Raw genomic sequence first — 15,922 nt, forward strand, 5'->3', positions numbered from 1 at the left:
ACAACTAAAGACAGAGTCCTAAAGAAGATAATTCTGGGTAAATTGACTTTGACCCCAGTAAAACTCCTCAGGATTAATTAATTGCTCCAACTAGGTGATGAATGTGACCACTTAGACTAATTGTCAGTGGGGCATGCGCTTCTCCAGTCCTCAGGGGCTCTTTAAGGAGCTTTCGTGAAAAGGGCTTTTCCTGAAAGTAAACCGCCTTGTATTGAAGTTTTAGAAGGCAAAGTCATTAAAATGGGTCCTCAGAGTATGATTATCAGCACATCAGATTTTCTCGATGTGAATTTGTGTGAAAAATTAATGACCACTCTTAGTGTGCTTGTCCTGTTTGGGTAGTGATAAACCAGCTGTTTATCACCAGCTGTACGAGTCCTGTTTCCCTGGTTAACTACATGTGTGATAGGATTGTTGCATTTGTCAATGAGGCTTCTTAGTTTTGTTCAACAGACTAAACAAGCTCCTGATAATTGGGAAAACTGGAACCATCTTGTTAATTTATTGACAACCAACTTTTTTTTTTTTCTTTTAGCCAAAGCTTCCCCAATGGTTAGTCATCCCATCGTCTTTTGACTATCTGTATAAAGTCAGTTTACAGCCACTTAGGAAAGGTCGTTCTGACTGACATGAAAAGTGACCAATCACAGTCAATTTTTGTGTTGACATGCCATTTAGAGGCTAAAAACAACAACAACAACAACAACAACAACAGTCAGCTCGGTCACCAAAGAAATGATTAGAAATGTGAAAGACTTTGTATTAAAAACTTTCTGACTATCCAAAACTATAAAGTACTGATAATATTACTGACATTAATGTTTAAAAGTTTGGGGTAAGATGTTTTAATGGTTTTGAAAGAAGTCTTTCATGCTTACCAAGGCCGCAATTATTTGATAAAAATACTATAAAAAAAAAACCATACTATAATAACCATTTTCTATTTGAATATCTTTTAAAATGTAATTTATTCTTGTAATGCCAAGTTGAATTTTCACCATCAATACTCCAGTCTTCAGTGTCATGTGATTCTTCAGAAAGTATTCTAATATGCTGATTTGCTGCTCAAGATATGATCAATGTTGAAAACAATTGCGCTGCTTTTGTTTTTTTTGGGAATTGTGATCCTTTGATGAATATAAAGTTCAAAAGAACAACATTTATTTTTAATGGAAATCTTTTATAATATTATAAATGTCATTACTGTCACTTTTGATCAATTTAAAACATGTTTGCGGAATAAAAGTATTATTTGGAAGTTGCATAGCGCCAGCCAATCAGATTTCAGCCAGCTCTTGCCATTTATGTGTGCAATATGCATCAGACTGTCAGTGTCTGTGGGTGGTCCATTGCCATGCCGTCTGAGGCTCGACATCCTGCAACTAAGAATATCTTGAATTTCATTCAGAATGTTTGAACATCGCACTCGAGTGCCTTGAATACTAAATATTATGTACTTCTAGTCACTAAATTGCAGCAGTCAGTTATTTAGAAACCTTTTATGACACCATAAAAGAACAATTTGGTGTACAAACCATGAATGACCATTGAGCATTACCATGCCTTACGGGCCCACATACATCTCTGTTTCTATTACCGTCTCTATTCAAACAGTAACTAACTCCATTCTCTATGGATGTCTGCAGCACAACTTTGCCTTATGGGCCTTGTACTGATGGCAGCGGCTGCTCCCCTGATTAAATTCATCACCTTTATTACAGCGCCGAGTGCATGGCCTAGCATGGCTGACTGCTCCTGTTGCGCATTGAGAGCATTCATCTGCACTAACGGGGGCAGGGGTTTACGCTTGGTCTGTGCATCAGCCTGTGAGCATCACGTCTGCTTCACGCAAATGCATCGCTCACAGGTGACATGCCAGGGCCTTTGCTTCAGCACAAGCTCTAAATCCCCCTTGAATTACTTAATAACAAAAAGTAATGTTTAATACAAAACAGTAAGCAGAAATAGAGGCGAAATTTGTGTGGTGGATGGCTGATTTATTTAATTTTTTTGTTATTTAAAAATGCAATTAATCATGTCCCCTGACCTGCATGCAATTCTGTATTTTAAGGGATTTTCCTATCACTAAAGCAATTCAAGCTTAGTTAGTTGTAGGATTTTCTCAGGAATTCAGTCACATACATAAATAGATAAGCAGCCCTAGTTTTAATTGTTATCTGCCATTCAAACAGTTTTTTCATCCAAAGTGTCAAACAGTAGCCTACTAGCTACAAGCACAGTCCCCATGGAGCAACCCAGGGTTAAGTGAAGTGCTCTAGGGCACAATAACAATAAAGGATCCCAGACACTCCATCAGTATACGGTGCCCTCTGATTAAATGTGAAATTGTGACCTTTGGATACCGATAATATAATCAGCCTGGCTCTACACCTACTAAATGAGCACCATCCCAAATGTTCAAGAGGGAAAAAAAGAGAAAACAATAATGATATTATAGTAATTTATGAGACAATATAACAGATTACAGTAATCTAGAGTCATTTACAAAAATGAACAGCGCTCTCATAGTGATAATGACAGCAATTGCCTAAAATCCAAAGTGCTCACTATAAGTAACTTTGCAACTACATGTCAACTAATTTCTATTAATTTGCAACTACATGTCTACTAATTCTCGGAGTAGACTTAAGTTAGGTTTAGGGTTAGTAGAATAAGTTGACATATATTCTTGCAAAGTTTCTCATAGTATGTTGTATGTTGTGGACCCATCAAAAGTGTTAGAAGATATTTAGCAGACAGTCTACTAATACTCTAATGACTGCTAGTTGACATGTACTAGTTACTTACTGTTAGTAGAATGTCTAAAGTGGATTATCAAATTAAAGTGTTGCCTTTTTTATATATATATATATATATATATATATATATTCATTTTTTAATGTATATACATTTACAACACTATAGTTTGGATTATTATATCTTGGTAATAAATTTCAGAAATATAGTTAACGCTGCTGCGTGAGTGTTTCTAATACAGCTACAAATGCATCGCTCACAGGTGACATGCCAGGGCCGGTCGCACGTCTCATATCTAAAGGCCACAGTACCCTTCAGAGCGAGAAGAAACGGCTCTCTACAACACTGACTATGGCAAGGGGCTTCAAATAATGTGTATCAAATACACTTACACTTGCGTTCGTTAAAGGATGAATTGTGGTTTTAGACTGTGGTTTTGGCCAATGGATCCTATTCACATACTGTAACGTTGTAATTCTAGCACTTTTTTTGGTTACACTTTATTTTGATAGTCCACTTTAGACATTCTACTAACTATAAGTAACTTTGCAACTACATGTCAACTAATTTCTATTAATTTGCAACTACATGTCTACTAATTCTCGGAGTAGACTTAAGTTAGGTTTAGGGTTAGTAGAATAAGTTGACATATACTTGCAAAGTTTCTCGTAGTCAGTATGTTGTATGTTGTGGACCCATCAAAATAAAGTGTTAGAAGATATTAAGCAGACAGCCCCCTTGAATTACTTAATAACAAAAAGTAATGTTTAATACAAAACAGTAAGCAGAAATAGAGGCGAAATTTGTGTGGTGGATGGCTGATTTATTTTATTTTTTTGTTATTTAAAAATGCAATTAATCATGTCCCCTGACCTGCATGCAATTCTGTATTTTAAGGGATTTTCCTATCACTAAAGCAATTCAAGCTTAGTTAGTTGTAGGATTTTCTCAGGAATTCAGTCACATAATTTAATAGATAAGCAGCCCTAGTTTTAATTGTTATCTGCCATTCAAACAGTTTTTTCATCCAAAGTGTCAAACAGTAGCCTACTAGCTACAAGCACAGTCCCCATGGAGCAACCCAGGGTTAAGTGAAGTGCTCTAGGGCACAATAACAATAAAGGATCCCAGACACTCCATCAGTATACGGTGCCCTCTGATTAAATGTGAAATTGTGACCTTTGGATACCGATAATATAATCAGCCTGGCTCTACACCTACTAAATGAGCACCATCCCAAATGTTCAAGAGGGAAAAAAAGAGAAAACAATAATGATATTATAGTAATTTATGAGACAATATAACAGATTACAGTAATCTAGAGTCATTTACAAAAATGAACAGCGCTCTCATAGTGATAATGACAGCAATTGCCTAAAATCCAAAGTGCTCCCAAGCTACTGCCTGCATCCGATTATGTGATATTACAAACGAGAGTGTAAAATGAATGCACATTATGAGATGGATGCTAGCCGACACAAACGCACACATTCACACACTCTCACCCAAACAGAGCCAGATTTGTTGGATATTACAACACCCCATGGGGAATATCACACATGCGATCTCACACAGCTACTGAGCGCTTCTGAGCTATCGCTTGCCTCGATTATCGATGATGCCACAGATTTTCAACACTTTCAATTCATTTCTCCATTTTCATTCTCACAGAGCCGTGCAGAAAAGAGTTTCATGTATGATCAATGTAGTGGTCCAGCATGAGCGGTAGACCATAATTTACGTTCTCCGCGTCGTTCTAGGACAGAATAGAGCTGAGCTCGGCAAAAGCTGATGATTTAGCGTTGCTTTGGTGATGGTTCCACTGTAGCGACAAAGCTTCTGAGATTACAAAGGAATACATATATATGTTAAAGCACGCAGTCTGTGAGTTGCAGTACTGTAGCACGACAACAGGACATTGATTTCTCCATGAATCCAGAGAAGCACATTTTCTGATCTCATAACCACCAAAGATCATGACCAATTGCAATTAGTTTTCTAAAAGGCATATGATCAGAGGCATGCATGCACACGCTCCTAACATGCAGATCTGAGCAGTGTGTCCTGTTTATCGGAGGTCAGGGCTCATTTCTGCAATGGTTCAATAGTGGAAGTGAAACCGACTGCTCAGTTCACTCTCCTGAGCACAAGACTAACTCGCTGTCTCAGTCTGACGGAGTGTACGCTCCCTTAACAGCGTTATTAATTCAGATTTGCACAAGCTAGACTGTGACAAACCCATAATGTGTGGTGGAGGAAACGACTCTAACTGGCATATTACTCAAAAAGATTGCACTATGGCAAATCATTGCAAACCCACTGGAAATATACATTGTAATATATGTTGAAGATGGAACAAACTATTTTCCCAGTCACTGAACTATACACTGACTAGAAATATATAGCTCAAAATGTTTAGTACACAAGTTCACATTTACATTTTACATATAAGTACATATTTGCTTCAGCACAAGCTCTAACCATAATGTGTGGTGGAGGAAACGACTCTAACTGGCATATTACTCAAAAAGATTGCACTAAACAGCATGACACATCTCTACGCCAGATTCTCACCAACTCTCCGTATAAAAATCTGTGAAAACTCACGATGTGAGTCATACTTCGAAAGTGAAACGCAGAATATTCTTCATGTTGGCAGGTAAGATCAGCTGCATCGTCCTGATTACATGGCTAATGTTACAGGCGAACATCACCGGCTTTATCCAGAGAGGAAAGCTAGTTTCGACCAGAGGGAAAGGCTGTAAATGTGAGTGACAAGAAATAAACAAGAAAACGACTGTGAAACTGCTGCAATTCACAAAGCACAGTGTAAAGCCAGGCCGCAGGCCATCCCGAGGGGGGCGTATGATGATGTCCGAAATGCGAGTTTAACAGGATAGTGTGTAAAAGACACATTTTGATGGATTTTAGTGTCTAAACTGACAAATAAGAATTTATTTGATTATATAAGTCTAAAAATGAAACTGACATTTTAAAATGACATCACAGAGGAGCTTTTAGGCTTACGTCACTCCGCTGTGATTTGCAGATGAATACGATCCTCTGGTATTTAACTGCGGATGCCAAGAGACTGCATCCACACTGGAATGGCATGCTGGGCACAGATGATTCACCAGCGGAAAACAGTTATTTGGGACTGTGTGTCAGCAATTATAAACCTACCAACCTTCCTGACTTGAGCGAGGAAGGGTGGCAGCGCTCAAAGATGTCAAAAATATAACGACACCCTCTCCCTCATACTGTAATGAGAAAGTAATGATGAGTAATGACTCGGTAATGTAGAGTAATGTGTGTAATGATGGAGTTTTATAAACGTAATTTAAAACTTAGGTTTGCTCAAGAGGTTCTAAATTATTACAAGCACATCATGATCTGAAATTGCGTTTGCTTTGTTTGACAACAGGTTTTTTTTTTTTTTGACAGATTTTCAATTGGCAGGGAAAGTCCATTAAGCAAAAGAAATGAAAATGCATGTGTTAAATAGGCAAGAGTATTACAAAACAAAAGAACAATGAAAATCAGTCTACAGTCACAGAACGGCCTCTGCATTCAGGAATAAAAGGAACTTAAGAAGGTGGTTAGAGGGGGCCCTCTCAGGGGTCATTTAGATAGATAGATAGATAGATAGATAGATAGATAGATGCTTTTAATCATCCTTTTAACAGCTAATTACCGTAATTTAATTTGCAATAAAGGCCCAAGGCTCTCTATAAAACATTTATAAAACAGTCTGAAAGAGAAAAAGAGCACAGTTTGGGGAAATATATAAACCCTATTAAGAACTTTATAAAGTTGACAGCAGGAGATGGGTACAAGAGGTTTCTAAAAAGAATTAGTCAGGAGCCCCCTGGTGCCACAGTTCATGTAATTCTCACCCTAAACCACAAATTACTGAGTGGTCGACTGCTCTAGGACAACAGTTAAACCATGTCATGGTGCACATAGGCTACTGTATAAAAAGACTAATTTGACCAACTAAGCTTTGTGAATATTGATGTATTATGCTTAGATACAACGAAAAAACGGTTTGTAGGCTATTGTTGTGTGTGCTGTTTTAAATACAAATGTTGGGTTGTTTTTTTATAGCCTATACTTAACAATTGGCTTAGACATACTGGGCCATTTTGTTGGGTTATTTTGGTAAACAACAGGTCTGGCGCCGACTATTTAAATAGCAACGGTCCAGAAGAGGATCTGTTGGTGTGACAGTACGTCTCTCTTGCTTGTGTAGGCTCGCTCGCTACATTTTTGTTGTTATCACGTAGACATTAGTCCAAAACAATTTACACAACTATTCACTCGTAACTTAAGTGATGGTCAACTTTCTCTTTTAGGCCAGTCGAACCGATGGGCTACATCAGTTCAACATCGACTCCTGTTGTGAATCTCTCGATATCCGCCTGTGTAAAGTGGTTCATTTAGAGTTTAAGTGAGAGAAATTTTACTTAGGCTACGAGTTTTATTTTTTTGTCTCAGAGTTAACAACTGTCTCTCAAATATTAAGGTGAAATTTTAAACTGAACCTATTGCATTACGGTTTTATTCACATAAACATATCAAAAAGATGTTTTTCTAACGAGGCATATATTAATAACCAACAAAACCACTGTAAACTCATTTCGCAAGCCACAGGTTATCCCCTTGCAACGGAGATGTAGCGACTACCGAAAGGGTAGTAAACTTAAGCAGCTATTAAAGCAGAACTAAAAGACTGTATAAGTGGTGAGTTTGGCAAAACAGGGATGAAGATCTGACACCAAAAATGCAACTGATGCTATAAATTGTTACTGTTAACTGCGTTGCCTTAAGCGCGAACGACCGCTCTCCGTTTCCAGCACCGTTCGGTGGGATGCGACGGACATTACCTTCGTCGAGAAGCCGTTCGAGGTGGTTGAAGATCCCGCAGAAGTTGGGCAGACTGCTCATCAGTTTCTTATCGTTCATGAGCTGCATCAGATAATCAGGGGTCGGCTTCGGCTTCTCTTTCGTTTCCATTTCCCCCACCATATTCCACAGAAATCACCACCGACGCCCCAAAACAGACGGGAAAAGTCCCAAAATAAATAAAGGCTTGGATATAAATAATAAATAGAGTACAAAAACGCAAGTGAAGAAGGCAAGTGCCTGACTCGTCCGCGGAAAAGGCTGCTGTCTCTGTCTTTACGCACAATGCGCTGCTGCAATAGGCTACGGCAATTCGGGAGATGACAGTTGTTTAGGGCAGCTGATGAAATGAAATTAAATGAACAAAATGAAATATAAACATGTGGACAGGGAAGCCAGGTCTCCTTTCAGAAACAAGTCCCGATAAATCCCACAAGTTACTCGCAAAGGCGACTCCCGCGTGCCCACTGCCCCTTTTAAGATTTATTTTAGCGAGAGATTTGTCCTTAACTTCCTCTTGAGGCGGAGAAAATGCACCCTTTCCCCGAGTTCCCCAGAGCTTCCTGTGTCTTGTCTGTCTGTGTATGTGTGCAGAACTAGAAACGTCTGTCCCTCCCGTCTCTTACGCGCAATAAAGGCGCTTTCTCAATGAGATTGGCATTCGGTCCTCCGTTACCAACCAGCTCCTCTTGCGCTCTCGAGCCCGTCACATGATCACACTGAGTCCCAGCAGCAGAAATCAGACTGTGGGAGGAGAGAGAGAGAGAGAGAGAAGAGAGAGAGTCTGTACATTTGAAAAACAATTAGCCCATTTTAAATGCGACTCGTTTCTGAAGCATGTCTGTAAGATATGCATCTGGCGTATTGCGATGAATAGCTTCACATGAACTATTCCATAGAGATAAACTATTCCCCCCTAGTACGTGCAAACTGCAAGTGAACGTGAATGTCTATGCATTCTCGCAAAACGCTTGTTCCCTACACTTACCAGTTATCAGTAACAATTTCTGTGTGTTCGATGTGTTTTCATTTACTCCCCACCATGTCCTTCTGAGAAGATATGGTTTGTTTTCATTTAAACATAAAATGAGATATTGGGCGAATTTTGAGCTGCACTTTCATAAAAATATGTCCATATGTGCTACTGCATATTCTAAATCTTATAAAAGTCATGCATGTCATAGGTTTCTATGAGGAACAGACTAAAGTTAAGTGGCTGGATTAGTTTTGTTGCACTTTTTTATTGTGCGTAAAGAGCAGCCCTGACAGTCTACCAAATATCTCCTTTAGGGTTTCATGAAAGAAAAGTATGCTAGTTTGAAACAACATGAAGGTAAGTAGGCCTAATCAAAAGCAAAATTAAGTTTCATCTTTCTTTAAATTATACCTCTGCATGTTTTATTGAGAACGAAAGCTCTATCCCCATTGTTTTGAGGTGTTTGTGAGACTGAGTGTGTGTCACATGGGTCTAATATTAAAAGACTCATCCTCTTTTGGCAAGCTGGATGGGAATATAGTGAAGTAGAAGAAGTGGGATTGACTAAATGCCGGCGCACATCAGAATGTACCACAATGGTAAAGAAGAAAACAAGGCATTTATCTCAATAGGAGGACTTCCTCTGCAGAAAAAAAAATCATTACACAATGCTAATGCTTTGTCAATATGTGCCAATACTCAACTAAAGCTAACGCTATGGGAACAGCTCCTCCCTCTGGATTAGAGCACTTTTTAATTTACATAATTAACATTCTTGTTGTCCCTGTTGGAGCAGCATAAGAACAGCACAAGCAGAAAACTATTACAGAGATTTGAAGTTTGATGTGCTACATTTTCATTCCAAGCATTCATTCTTTGCGTTAATGCAATGCATTCGATTTTGCAAAATAAACGCTTTGCCCTAGTACCACACTTTGAAATAGCAAACGTGCAATTTCAGAGAGAACTGAAGTTATTTTCCCACACAGTAAGCATAATTTATGACTGCTTGAATCCCTTCATTACTATGTTTATATAAATACTCTAATTGGCCTAATAGTGTTGTCACTTCTTTTGTTATGCAAAGCAGTTCTCATGCATGGTGCTGTTTGGCGGTTAGACACAGCCATGAAAGCAATTGTTCCAGTCGCCGTTTGACGTTACACTGGTCCATCACTCCTATTCATGTGAATGAAAAAAATAAATAAATAAAATAAGAAGCACGTATAAGAAATAGCCGGAAAACAAAACGAGGGAGAATGTGAAACAACGCACCAGAGGGCTGAGGAGATGAGGGTAGAGAGGGCTGGCGGCCCAGTATCTGACAGCATGGAAACAACTCCGGCCCCCTCTTTTTCACTTGTTTGCTCTCCTTCAGATAGTCCAGACCCCCTCATAAACCCCCTTCTCTGTAAGTGCATGTGACCAGTATGTGGGTTTGAGCCGAACATGAAAACAGCCTGCAAACTGATGAATCCAGACGCAGTCAAGGAAAAGAGGAGCCGTCCCTGTGGTTACACTTCTTTTACACTATTTGCATGCTTTTGAACATATATATGAAGAGTAATTAGCCAAAATGATATCATTAGTGCTCAAAAGTTCACTGATCTTATAATATAAACATATGGGAAATTTTAGAGACATACAAATGGTAAAAATCCTTAATCCCATTAAAATCATAGGTTGATTTGATCATATTTATGAGAAATGAAGCTCATTAACTCATCATGCCGCAGTTAACACATTTCCCTAATTTGAGTGTGCATACACACAGAGCAATCAAATGAAATGTGTTTGAATTATGCCATATCATACTTCTTACTGTAAGCTTTCTCCTCAAATGATTTATGAAATGTTTATTCATGATTTACGGACAAATAGGAGCTCTGCTATGGAACTTTGTTAAGAGTACTGAACTCAATTCCACTGTCAATATGTTGATATTGTACGTTACTGTGTCTATAATATACATACATATTTTACATACTCAGAATAAGCACAACAGCCCTCCAGAGAGCTGAAAACTGTTACAGTAATAGTAGCAGCAGAAGCTTATTTAAATATAATATTGCTTGGATTAACTTAATGATTAACATTAACAGAAAATATTTAGGAAATCAATGTGCTGATGTGTCCTCTATAAATGTGAGGAATCTGTGCAATTATAGTTTTTTGAAGCCAGAGTGCATTCAATTTAATTCAGTCATGAATGACTGAATGCATTACTGAAACAACCATGAAACATCGATAATAATTTCCATAACTGAGCTCTAAGGTTCATTTCCAGTGCGAAATGTCTTATCGAACACATTACTAAATTTGATCATGTTCCACAAAATAAATCGGTCATTAGTTCCCATGGCAGCCCTGTGGCTCAGTGTACACTGAACATCCATGAGAAGATCCCTAGCTGAAAGAACGGGCCACAAAAAGCCCGATCAGGTTGTCTCCAAGTTTTTTTGCTGGCCGAGTCTTTTGTAATACGAATCCACTGTGTGCTAATTTGACGGGCTGCAGAGATAAAGGGGGGAACTCATGTTAGTTTCAGCATCAGAGGATTGGAATGTGGGCCATTTAATGCAGGAGTCAGACAATTCCTCTCGGACAGACCCACATGGTTAAATGAATAGAGAAGTAATTAACAGAAAGCCTTGACTCGCTGGATAAAACAATATTCAAATCAGAGAGACTGAGATGGAATGATAAAGGAGGCTGGATGGTAAAATATTTTTTTTCTTGTGTGTTATGGAACTGCAAACTATGAAGAGGAGAGGATAAAGCAATAAACAACTACTAACAGGAAAACATGATGCTTTTTACATTTATTTTTCACACCTCAAACCATGTTAATGGCAGTTACCAGAAATCTGAGAACAGAGATCACAGTTACAGTTTAAGAGGTTTTGAAAAATGTGCAGTTATTGAGTTTTGTTGTTGAATTAAATCTTACAAGTATTAAGTCAAAATTAAGTCAAACTCATAAAGACAGTGAGCACAATTTATTTATAGTACATGTTATGTGCTGATATGCAGTTTTTTTTACATTTATTTTCAAATAATATTTGTGTAAAATCTAAAGAAAGTGAATCTTTATGATGCGTATTTGAAAGCTCAATTAGAATTTGGCTGAAGACGGTTATTGGGAGTTAATGCGCAGTCCATTAGCAAAATTTAGGCAAAGTTTTGTGAGAAAAAAACGGTTTACCGTCAATAGTGCAGCAAAGCATGAAGCACTGCTTACACAAAAGTAATTTTCAAACCAAGGAGCTTTCTGTTGACCAACGAGGTGAATTTGCATAACCAATTAGAACACAAAAACTGCACAGAGAATGTTTTTACCCTCATGCGAAATGTCATATGATGTGAATTTCTATTGAAATGATTGGATTTTGCCTGCTAAATTTTGCAGAGCAACAATAAATGTAGTCCCAGTCTCAGATGTCACGACTGTTGACTGAATGTCTGATGCATATCGCACACAAAATGTGAAATACTTCAGGAGTTTAGAAGTCGTCATTGGATTGGATGGATTCTACAGGATTTCCGGAAGACGTGTGTCGCACTCTTTAACGTTCAGCCTGGAAACAAAGAACAAACTCCCTCATGGAAGAAGAAAGCCGTCGTGTTTACAACTGTGACGATAAGCACTTATCAGGATCAACTAAACGCTGGGTTTTCAAAAGTATGTGAAATATGTAAAGTTTGCGGCATAGACTCTTTAAAATATGTTCAAGAGTTTTACACACCAGCCTGTTTTTGTGGAGACATTTCCACGCCCCTAAACATGACGCGGCACAAAACAAAATGTGATTGGTTGCTTTACCTGTCAGTCATATGGCCTTTTGGGCGGTCATTGGCCATTCAAAACAGCCAAGGTTCCCAGATCTTCTCCTGTCAGTCTGAAGGTCTGGCTACACGAGACTAAAATAAATGTGCCCACATCTTAAAGATCGAAAACACAAGAGAATATGGCAGAGAACTACAGGTAAACATTAGGAGGTCTAAATTAGTTAATTCACCCAAAATGAAAATTCCGTCATTATTTGCTCACCCTCATGTCATTTCAAACCTGATTTATTTTCTTTTTTCCGTGGAACACAAAAAGAGATTTTCTAAAGAATGCATTGGTCGCTCTTTTGCATGCAATGGAGACCAAACCTTTAAACTTCAAAATGAATTCAAGAACATGATGAATGTATCTTAAAAGCAGTCTGGAAGACCTTGGATTACGTGCTTCTGAAGTCACATGATAGCTTTGTGTGACAGACACAGAGAGATATAAACCATTATTCACAGATTATCTCGAAATCCAGACTAGCTCGCCATGGCGCATTTATGAGAATTCATTAGAGAAATAGCAAATGCCCAATTTGTGAACAAAACTTTTTTTTTATTGGTCTGATCTTTTTAATGAATCTGTTGATCCAGTTCACAAAAAGGTCTGAACGATTTATTCACAAATCAGCTGTCTTGATCTGTTTAAGTGGTTTGCAATATAGCCTTGGAATTAGGGCTGCAATTATCGTGGCCTCAAAAATTCATGCTAACGATATATCGCGGTATCTATAGAAATCTTTAAAAAATGAAAAAGAAATAAAGAAATAATGCTATCAGTCAAATGTGTCAAAGAAAGACAATTTATGAGAATAAGTACATATTTTTACTCCAAACATGCATTATAGCATCGATCATGTGTTTGAAATAACGTCCTTCTAACTGATTCTTATTTTATAGTATTCTTAAGGATAGGTTGATTAGCACTGAAATATAAATAAACATTATCCATATGAAAATACCTGAGATATACCCGAGACACCGATAAACCATGTACTGTTATAATCATGTGCTGATTCTCATCACGTTTCATCATACAAAACATTTCTTTCTGCATTTCATTACAGCGACAGCTGGATGCCTTTGTCCATATATGGGATTTCCTGGAAAGTCAGTTGTTTTATTACTCCTATGAGTCTCACTTGTGGACTCTCTGTGCGAGTGAACAAATCACACGTGAGAGTTTAACGCTCCATAATGGCGCTGGCGCTGGATTATTATGTCATATTATCTTATGTATACTATTTATTTTTAAATATCGCCAGTACTGGTATATTGCGACAACCTTAATTAACACAATAACTGGTATATCGACACACCCCTACTTGGAATATAGTCCACCACTGTTATGACACATTTAGGGTGCTTTTTGGTTTATCCATCTTTTATAACTTAAAACACATTAAAGGCAAGCGCCAGAAATGTAAAAATAGTTACCATAAACAATTACCCCATTATTTACACATACAAGTTTGGAATGACATGAGGGTGAATAAATGATGATAGGATTTTCATTTCATTTCAGTGTTAGGTATCCAAAAGAACATTTTTTGTGCTCCTACGTGTCAGAACAGATCAAAAGATCACAAAACCCCATCTGATCATACAGCACAATCATTCCACTTCAGCTCTTTCACTATTGTCTACAACATGGACAATTTATTGAGTCAACAGGGGATCTCTGGGAGATAGTACCTTCATGTGAAATGAGTTGCCAGGCATATCTCTTTCTCCTCATGAGTCTATTCCTGCTTGATTTGATACCGCATCCTTTGAGGCTCAATGCCATTTTTTTTTTGTTTGATTTAAATGCTATTCCAGAACGAACCCACTTGTGTTGATCAAAATATACATATTTATTAAAATTCAGAAAATCTAGCGCTTTTTTAGCATCTTTAGTCCCTATTCAGACAAATATGCCTACATATTCTGCTATACGATTAAATACGAAGCTGATTGAATTCGTGATATAAATAGATCTAAGGAGTGAACAAAACTGACTTGAGTGTATACTTGAGTGTATCAGTGACATCAGATTTGATTTGCCATATATGAGTAATGTTTCCCACATGCAAAAGCTCAGTCTTTAAACACAAAGAGCTAAACTGTTTTCCCTCCACCAAGAGAGGACTTGCCCGGGCTCTTCCCTTGACAGAATATGAATGATGAGATAATCTAATGGCGTCAATATGATGCTATTATAGGCTGCCAGTATCCCAGTCTGAATGTGATTTACATTACAATAACACTTTCTTCTTCCTTGGCCTTATCACATATAAACCAATTTCTCCTGCCCTAATGTATTCATGATTATTGATGTCTATAGTTATTGGTTTATTTATCATCATTCATAATCAAAGACTCTGTAATATATTCTGTGGGCTTCAGTAGCTCTTGTAAATTTGCCATGTTTGTGTTGCTTTTATATAATATATGGCATTTTCAGTAAACGATTATGCGTGATTTTTGTCTGGCAGATGATAAAACAGATGAAAATATCCCGTATCTGAAGACCAGAATAAAGACTTCAGAGTGGGCTCTTTTAAATTGTGCCAGTAAACCAGCAACCCTTAAGGAATCATATTCACGAAACATTATTATGAATAACATTTTTATTAACTGCTATTTTCTTCTTATTTTCTAACCCAAGAAAAAAACTCCTGAAAATGTTTTTTTTTTTTTTTTATCTTTAAGAATAAAAATAAAGTTAGAATAACTTCCAACTTGTCTTAAATCTCCAAATGTAAGATGTTTAATACATTTATTGGGCTGCTTTAAATATTAATCATACAGTGACACCAGTGATCGAGACTGTAAATGATGATCAACCATGATTATACGTGGCATGACTTTTTTCCAAAAGCACAAGAAAGACAGGCTGCTGATGACAGCAACAGACAGCTCCATTTTGAGAAGTTCCTTCTTTTGTGTTAGGGGTCAATTTGATCAGCATATTTTTGTTCAGAATTAGCTACATGGACACAAAATCTTCCTTAATGTTTTTTTTTAATAACTGTTTGTGGTTAATATTTGCACACTGGGCAAAGTAACTAAGTATAAATAGTATCTAACTATAATGTACTTAATGTAAGTATTATTTATCGCTACGTGCCATTTTTTTTTTTTTTTTTCCAATCCTAAAATTAGTTTCACACACTTTTCAGTGCTGCAACAGACTGGTAACTGAGAACGAACAACTAAAAAAAAAAAAAAAACAGCATTTCACAGACTTCTTGACTGTAAAACTCAACTAGATGAAGAAACAATATATTCTTCATGGATGACTCAGAAGACAGGTCTTAAATTTTGAGTAAACTTCTAATCTTATATTTCGTAGGTTCTTTTTTTTTTCATATTTTAGTCTTTGACAAGCTACAATAAAGGTTTTATGGACTCTTTGCTATGCTGTTTGTCAATGTGTTGAATCGCATGGAAATCAAAGGGTGGGTT

At 37.4% G+C, this 15,922-nt stretch overlaps 1 protein-coding gene across 1 annotated transcript in view; it reads right to left on the reverse strand.

Moving 5' to 3' along the window:
• qkib (QKI, KH domain containing, RNA binding b) overlaps positions 1-8,367 on the reverse strand; it is a 113,429-nt gene extending 105,062 nt beyond the window's left edge. The window contains exon 1 of the mRNA XM_016551596.1: positions 7,644-8,367. Coding sequence (XP_016407082.1) covers positions 7,644-7,785 — 142 coding nt within the window. The 5' untranslated portion in view covers positions 7,786-8,367. The remainder of the gene's footprint in view (positions 1-7,643) is intronic.
• Between the last annotated feature and the right edge of the window lie 7,555 nt (positions 8,368-15,922).

Source organism: Sinocyclocheilus rhinocerous, unplaced genomic scaffold (assembly GCF_001515625.1).
Source record: "Sinocyclocheilus rhinocerous isolate Xijiao unplaced genomic scaffold, SAMN03320098_v1.1 scaffold345, whole genome shotgun sequence".
In the NCBI taxonomy this organism is placed as follows: domain Eukaryota; kingdom Metazoa; phylum Chordata; class Actinopteri; order Cypriniformes; family Cyprinidae; genus Sinocyclocheilus; species Sinocyclocheilus rhinocerous.